An 8,573-nucleotide genomic window follows, 5' to 3' on the forward strand; every position below is an offset into this window, starting at 1 on the left:
CATGTTGCTGCAGTCTGCAGTCTGGACGTTAGATGTCGCTGAAAATTACACACTGTAGCTTTAAGCAGAGGAGTTCAATAATCTCTGATAGAGCAGGAGATGCATAAACAGCTTGAGGCATTTTCTGCTGTAATGTAGATCCTCTAGTGCAGGGATGTCAAATTGGTTCCAGAAAGGGCCGTGTGGCTGCAGGTTTTCTTTCCAACCAAGCAATAGCACACCGGACAGCTTTCATGTCATCAAGTGAGTCCAGTCTTAACAAGATGACTTGATGAGATGAATGGAGGCTGGTGTGCCATAGCTTGGTTGGAAAGAAAACCTGCAGCCACATGGCCCTTTCTGGAACCAGTTTGACACCTGTGCTCTAGTGTCACGAACGTCGGATTTCCTGTTCCAGCTGCATTCTGACCCTTCAGTAAAGTCCTGAGATATGGAAAATCACCAAAATAATATGACATTTGATGCAGGGAATTTAGAATAATTGTAGCAGAGCCAGTGAGCTCTGCATCTGTTTTTTTCTTATTCTGGTGTGAAGCATCACCTGTGTTTGTGTTAGGAAAGAAATAGTAAAACATTTTGGTGCAAAGCTGAATATTATAAAGAAGTTGCAGTGTTTCAGTTAATACTCACGCAGTTGCATCATGGAAAAAAAATCATGGTAAAAATTCGTCTAATTTGAAGTAAAAGCCAAACTATCCTCCATGAATAAAAAAAAAATTTAAAATCTGCTGCAGTCTTGTTAAAACCTACAGTAGTAATATGCATATATTCATGTTTTTCTTCATGTGTAGAACTTTGCCATTTAACCACAGTGTTCTAAATAACTGCATTAATTTTTCATTAATGGACTAATTTAATTACTTTATGTGTAGCAGTAAGGACTCTACCTTAGTGTGACAGCAACTAAAATAATTAAAGCCCCACAGATGTAGTGATGGTGTTCCTCAACTGGAAGCACTTGCTAAAGTCAGAACTAGATATTCCTATGATTGAATCACACTATCCTAAAAAACAAAGACTAATTATGTCAATCAAAAGAAATCCCTTTTACTGTCTTACTGGTTGATAAAACTGACTGATAAAGCTGCTTTTCCGACACATCGGTCTTTAATTCTTCAGTGTTTTACTAAATTCACTTGCATAGTTTACTTTCATTTTTTTCTAAAATGTTGTGTCTTATGTTTAATGTTCTATCAAATCGCTTGATAAAGTAAGTACTTAGTTTCCAACATTATCTCTATTTAATGGCCAGTTTAAGCTTGCATAAATATCAATTTATGTAAAGAATTTTCAGTCGATTGTCTTGACTGACTTCTCCCACCACAGACATTAAAAATGGTGTAGATTACTATTGTTTATAGGTATGTAGTCATTTTCATTTATTGTTTAATAATTTATTGAGTATTTATCATTTAATATTTGATAGTTGAACTAGAATGTTTAAAGTTCTGATAACAGGAAAGTCATCTAAATTCATCGACATTTTATTATAAAAAAGTGTCAGAAAATGCAATTGCATAGTTACATTGACTAGTTAGAGGTTCATTGGATTTCTAACTGAATTAACAACTCAGTTGCTTTTAAGGAGAATTAACAAGTAACTATAAGTAGAAGTTTATTTATTTATTTTGTTTTACAGCCTGATGCTGTTTAACTACTTTTTAGGGGTTGTTTTTAACCCAGGATGGCAAATTGCTTTTATCTTTTAAAGCAGTATATATATATATATATATATATATATATATATATATATATATATATATATATCGACGATGAGAGTCTGAGTGATGTTTTATTTTGAAAAATATAAAAAATTGCAGCATTATCTCCCAAATACATCAGTCGGTGCATCTGTGCCTCTTGACACAGGTTAATTTAGTTCAAGACTCATCCTATCTATAACATCCTATCTTTGTGAAGCGGGATTTTCTGCGGTTACAGCGACCAAAACAAAGCTACGGAGCAGACTGGACATCAGGAGCACACTTCGTCTGTCATTGTCTCCGATTACGCCTAGATGGGACCGGCTTGTTGTTTTATTTTTATGCTGTTAGTATTTTATTTTATGCCGGTCGTATCATTTTACTTGATCGTATTTACCCCCCCGGCCGGTCCGTGAAAATATTGTCTGACATATAGCAGTCCGTGGTGCAAAAAAGGTTGGGGACCGCTGTTTTAAAGTATTCTACCCACTATTCAGTATTTTAACCAAAACATCAATCAATCCATCTTCTACCACTTCCACACTCATAACAATTAACCTAGTATTAATGTTTTTGGATTATAGGAGGAATCAAAGTAGAAATTACTGTAAACGTACAGGGAGAACATGCAAACTCCTTGCAAAGGGTTCCAAGGCTGGGAATCAAACCAGGGACCTTCCCACTGCAAGGCAGCAGCTCTACAAACTGTACCACCGAACAGCCCGGACCAAAACATTTAAAGATAAACTGAATCACAATGCACAGTAGCGGCTGGGACACCCGCATTTGCATTTTTAAAGAAATTCATTTTTTTATTTAGTGTATTCCTTAACCCCTTGAACCCTACGGACCCACCGGCGGGTCAAGCTGCTACGTGACCTCGTAATTTTACCAAACCCCCAGTATTGATGTAAAAAACACATTTGGCACAGTTTGGTGACATTTATGGATAAATGTGCCAAAATGGCCTCTCCGCCTAAGAAATTTCTCACTAATACCATTCTAAAATAAATATGATTCATCTGATTGAGTCCAAATTTGGTATATTTTTACACAACATTTAGATTTAAAAGTCTGTACTACTTTTTTGTGCTATAAATAATATTTTGGTAGTGTTTTGCAATGTTTATTTCAAAGAAAATTTTGGCGAGGTTCAAAAAATGCAAAATATTTTGTATTTTGTCCCTAATATTTCAGGCAGGGTCAAAGCTACAATGGTGCTGACACCAGAAAACCATTCTATGACATCTTACCTTTACAGACGTACCAAAAGTTTCTTCTTAAATCTAATAGCTTTCAGGCTATAAGTTATTTACTTTTGTGTGTTTTTGTCAGGCAGAAATTTATTTATACCCCCTTAGGGTGTAAGAGGTTAAAGTAATAGTTTGACTCTACACTATTTTTCATTTTAATTAGATAATAAATGCACATTCAGATAATCATTCTGGATTTTTTTTCATTTTAAGTAAGCAAGATTTGTTAAAAAATACACTTACCGTACCTAAATCTAGAAATGTTCTATTTAGATACGTTTTTTATTTAACATAACCTTTGCTTGGTAAGTGGACTAATCAATGATGTCTTATCATGTAGATTTGGACGGTGTTGGAACTTCTTGTCACAACCTGTGTGTTTTATTGACAGGAATGCTGGGCAGCAATGGTTTCACAGGCTCATCCCAGAACTACAGCACCCTGCTGCTGGAGGAGGAGACTGGGCGTCTGTATGTGGGAGGCAGAGGAGCTTTATATGCACTGAACACCTCCAATATCTCCACATCTGCAAGCCTCACTGTAAGTGTTTGCTGCAAGCCAAAATAAAGCCCACTTATTTTCTTTGTTTGAAAAAAAAAATCTGCAAAACTAATTTAATGAGAGAATAAAAAAAAAAAAAAGTCTGAAAGAGGAAAATCTAATAATAGCCTTAAGCAGACAGTCGGAGTAAATCCTGTTGTGTTCCTCTGGCTTTTACGGATATTGGCTTAAATGTACCAAGAATTTATTTACAGCTTTACTGGATTTAGAACTTAGTGAAGCAGTCAGAAAATAGTGTGTGTTGTGCTTCTCTGTTTTCCTATTTATCTCAGACATTCACACCCTCTTTTTCCATTATGTATCTCGCTACCCTTCCTGTCCATCTCTAGAGTCTATTAATCAATGTCAGTGCCTTTTATTTAATGGTTGAAGAGAGTCATCTATATGATCCCACATTGTTTACAGCTTGACTGGAATGTCACCCCTGAACAGAAGAAGCAGTGTTTAAACAAAGGCAGAAACAATCAGGTACACATTTACAGTCTTAATTAAACTATTTTCATTTTCTGCCTAAATAAGTTATTTATCTAGTTTTTTTGTTACTTCAGTCTAATTTTTAAACTGATCATGTCAGACTGATGTTTTTCAGCAAAACAACAAAGTGGACTTTTTGTTGAAAAGCATAACCAACCAGATTTTCTCTGTTCTTTGCAGACAGAATGTTACAACCACATCCGCTTTCTGCAACGATACAATGAAACTCACCTGTACGTCTGTGGAACAAATGCCTTCAGACCTCTCTGTGCTTATATAGTAAGACTTACTGGACTTTACTGCAGTGTTCAATGCTTTGCATATTTAAAATCACTTATTACTAAACACAACAAGCATACAGATGTACTTAAAATTATGTGATCTTGAAATATAAAAACTTTCAACACCTGAATAAACCATGAGAGATTTCGTTTTCTAGAAAATCAGAAGGGAGGCGCTAGTATTTTTTCCTTCCACTCAACTTTCCATTTATAATCTTGTATATTGCTCTTAGCAGCTTTTTCACCAATTGCTAATTGTGCAAATATGGAAACTTTCATTGACTTCAGGACAGCTTTAAAGTCAGCTTTCTTCTCCATGACTTTGGGAACCATTACATCATATTTTGTGTTTTATCTCTCTCCATTGTTTTTATCCAACTATTCTGAGAAATTTAAGCAGTAGTCCTAAAACACAAGAGAGCTAACAAATCAACAGGGCTAACATTAGTTAGATTATCTGTTGCACCTTGGATTAATAAAAAGCATGACTTTCAATTTCTGTGAGGAATTCTTGAATTAGATGTTATTTAGAAATATTCTGGAGGTGCATTAAGATGCACAACCAGTTCAGACCTCAGGAGGTTTATATCAACAGTATCTGAAATTTATTTTGCAACATAGGAAAACCAGATCAGCAAAGATCAAATTAATGATCTGCTGAGTATTTACAACCCAAAACCATCTGAAAAGGGTTTAGCACTGGGATGACTGAAAGTTCAAAGAATAAAATAACATATGGCTCCTTGTATGCAAAAGAAAAGTTTAAACTTCTGTTGTTTTTTGTCTTATCTCCTGTAAGGATACAGAGAGGTTTAACTTCTCATCTGGTTTTGAGGAGGGAAGAGATAGATGTCCATATGACCCAGCAAAGGGATACACCGGCCTGCTCATTGGTACGACTCCACAACTTGTTGCTTATCAGTTTTATAAATGCTGCTTCTTAGCAGTGCGGTAAAATGACCTAATGGCAAATAGGTGTGAGATCTGACTTCAGTTGTTGGAGGCATAGAACAGGGATACCAAAAATTGGGGTAAGGTGCTTTTAAAGAGGACTATTTTCTTTAGGGATTTTTTTTCCCTCTCATTTTATAAAAATAGATAAAAAAAGTTTGAACATTTTCATGTCTTGTAGACATTTCATTTCTAGCAATAAACAATAAGTGTACTAGTAAGAAGCTGAGGGCTGTATGCATTAAAACAAGAGAGATTTTTGGACTTTAAGCCATCTGTCATTTTTTCCGCTTGATATTAATAGTTAAAATCTTAAATCCCTTCTATCTTAATCTGTCTTTATCCAACATATTTTCTGATGGGTTTCTCAGATGGGGAAATGTTCTCGGCTTCCCAGTATGAGTTTCGCAGCTCACCAGACATCCGCAGAAATTTCCCCTTCCCCACTCTGAGGACGGAGGAGGCCCCCACCCGCTGGCTTCTCGGTAACTACACAATAATTTATAAATATACTACGTATTATTATCGAGTCCTGAATATTTGTGATAAGGTTTCTTTACACCCCTTAAATTTATTTACCATAATAGTTAAATGGATTGACAAAAAAAAAAAAAAAATCAAGCTTTTCGATAAAAGTTAACAACGTAGAAAACAAGATTTTAACAGTCTAAGATTGTTTTATTCTAATTTTATTTAGTTTTCAGTTTTGGTTTGCTAGTTTTTCTTAGTTGCTATTATTCTAATGTTTACTTTTAGTTTTATTTTCCTTAGTTCTGAAACTAATTAGATTTCTTTATGTACTTTTTAGGCACAAGATTCATAAATTCAGAGTATTACATGTATGAAATTGTGCATATGAGTAATAAAAAGTTAACATATTTAAACCCCTGGTTCAATTACAGACTTAAACTGAGTCCTGCGGGGTAACAAACTACAAAGTGTGTCCTATTAGTTTGCAAGGCTCACAGAAAACTGATAAACACAAAAATGAACCATAGATATCTGCCGTAATTGCAGGTTTTAGTTAGTTTTACAAACATAACACCATTTCAGATATTCATAGTTTTTCTTTTTTAAAGCTACAGTACGTCATTTTTAGTTACATTTAATGGTCCAACAATACTGAGGCTGTAATGGTACAAAATGCTGAAACGTCCGCATCACCTTTGTTATCAGATGATAATGAGGTTTGTTTATCAATAGTATTGTATTAGTCTGTGTATGGTATAGATATATATATGGGCCTAACCTCCCACAGTAACATTTGAGTGTAATGGTGATCTCTTCACTAGTTTGTCAGCTCTTTGCTGCCATAGAGCAAAGATGTTTCGATAAATGCAAGATCTTCTCCTATATAATTATAATATGTATATCCTATATAATTATAATATAATATCAATTTCTAAGGCAACACATACAGGTCCTTCTCAAAATATTAGCTTATTGTGATAAAGTCCATTATTTTCCATAATAATGAACGTTATTAGCCCAGGTCAGGCACCTCTGCTGCTGTTTCTGGTTCAAAAGTGGCTTGACCTGGGGAATACAGCACCTGTAGCCCATTTCCTGCACCTGCCTGTGCACGCTGGATGTTTCCACTCTGTATCTGCAGGTCCCCCAACGTTTGGAATTGGCCCTTCTCCACAATCTTCCTCAGGGTCTGGTCACCTCTTCTCGTTGTGCAGCGTTTTCTGTCGCACTTTTTCCTTCCCACAGACTTCCCACTGAGGTGCCTTGATACAGCACTATGAGAATAGCTTATTCATTCAGAAATATCTTTCTGTGTCATACCCTCTGGCTTGAGGGTGTCAATGATGGCCTTCTGGACAGCAGTCAGGTCGGCAGTCTTTCCCATGATCGGGGTTTTGAGCGATGAACCAGGCTGGGAGTTTTGAAGGCCTCAGGAATCTTTTGCAGGTTTTTAGAGTTAATTTATTGATTCAGATGATTAGGTGCATACTTTAGCTCGTTTAGGGACCTTTTTCATGATATGCTAATTTTGTGAGATAGGCATTTGGGTTTTCATGAGCTGTATGCCAAAATCATCCGTATTAAGACAATAAAAGACCTGAAATATTTCAGTTAGTGGGCAATGAATCTAAAATATATGAATGTTCAAGTTTTATCATTACATTATCGAAAATAAAGAAGTTTATCACAATATGCAAATATTTTGAGAAGGACCTGTACATAAAGAAATATAACTTACTTATGTATAATATTTTACATTTATGCCAGTAAATCCCTGTAAATATTACAAACCTTATCTCTGATTGCAGGTTTTATTTATTTCAAATAATGAAAATGTTTTCTCCATTTCAATTTCAGTTTTATTCAGCTATAATAACCCTTAAAGTGTTTATTTACCTTCACACCCCAGTATGTTACACACAGCATCATGTAGTGGGTGCAAAAAAAAAAAAGAAAAGACTTAAACCTAAGGGGATAGTTTACTGTTCAGGGAGACAATGACTGTAAACAAACAGGGAGAAATGTGGCAGGTTTAGATCAAAGCACATGAATCTCTTAAAGTGGCCTAGACAAAGTCCCAAGTAGGTGATTGCAGACACTCTTCATTCAGTCTGATGGAGCTAAAGCTGTTATATAAAGAAGAAGGGCAAAGATGTCAGTGTCAAGATCTCTTAAGATAGAAGACATAACTAAAATATTAGCAGCTGTAGTAAAACATGGTTGCCAAGCATTTCAGGGTTATATTACTGAGAAGCATGCATCAATTCTTTTTTTTTATCACAAAGATGAAATGCTTGGCGTTATCTTGCAAAAAAAAGGGAAAGAAAAGGAAAGACGTTTGGTTAAAAACTGGTTCATTAAAAGTTAACAGAAATTCCTACCTGTGAAAAAAAAAACATGACATAAAAGATGTTTTGCTATCATGTTCTTATTGTGATCCAGTCATACTTAAACTTCCTTCATCTTCAGTTTCCAAGGAGACACTAACAGTTTTGTGTTTGGACATGTGGGTCTGTGTGCACAGAGGCAGATTTCGTTGGCTCTGTGCTGCTGAAGGAGAGCATCAACAGCTCCATAGGCGACGACGACAAGATTTACTTCTTCTTCACCGAGAGAAGCCAGGAGCAGATCGCTTATCCAAGCCAGTCCAAAGTGTCTCGGGTCGCCCGGGTCTGCAAGGTCAGACTGCACATTGGCCAAATCATGAGTAGTTACTCATGTTACACTAGTCTTTTTTTTTCTGGAATGATTAACAAAAGCTGTTTTATTACCAGGGTCAAAGAAAGACATTAAAGGAAAATTCCGGTTTTTAACACTTTTAGCCCATTTTCTGTAGTGTCCAGGATGAAATCGAATGATCGACACCAAAATTTTGACAA

The 8,573-nt window shown here is 35.6% G+C and overlaps 1 protein-coding gene across 2 annotated transcripts in view; it reads left to right on the top strand.

Annotated features, from left to right (window-relative positions):
- Positions 1-8,573, top strand: part of sema4g (sema domain, immunoglobulin domain (Ig), transmembrane domain (TM) and short cytoplasmic domain, (semaphorin) 4G) — a 63,069-nt gene that overhangs the window by 29,253 nt on the left and 25,243 nt on the right. For both annotated transcript variants that reach the window (XM_015387535.1, XM_015387545.1), the window contains exons 3-8: positions 3,348-3,496; positions 3,923-3,985; positions 4,172-4,270; positions 5,072-5,165; positions 5,595-5,708; positions 8,219-8,373. In XM_015387535.1, the coding sequence (XP_015243021.1) occupies positions 3,348-3,496; positions 3,923-3,985; positions 4,172-4,270; positions 5,072-5,165; positions 5,595-5,708; positions 8,219-8,373 (674 nt within the window). The remainder of the gene's footprint in view (positions 1-3,347; positions 3,497-3,922; positions 3,986-4,171; positions 4,271-5,071; positions 5,166-5,594; positions 5,709-8,218; positions 8,374-8,573) is intronic.

Source organism: Cyprinodon variegatus, unplaced genomic scaffold (assembly GCF_000732505.1).
Source record: "Cyprinodon variegatus isolate N-32 unplaced genomic scaffold, C_variegatus-1.0 Scaffold18, whole genome shotgun sequence".
NCBI lineage: Eukaryota > Metazoa > Chordata > Actinopteri > Cyprinodontiformes > Cyprinodontidae > Cyprinodon > Cyprinodon variegatus.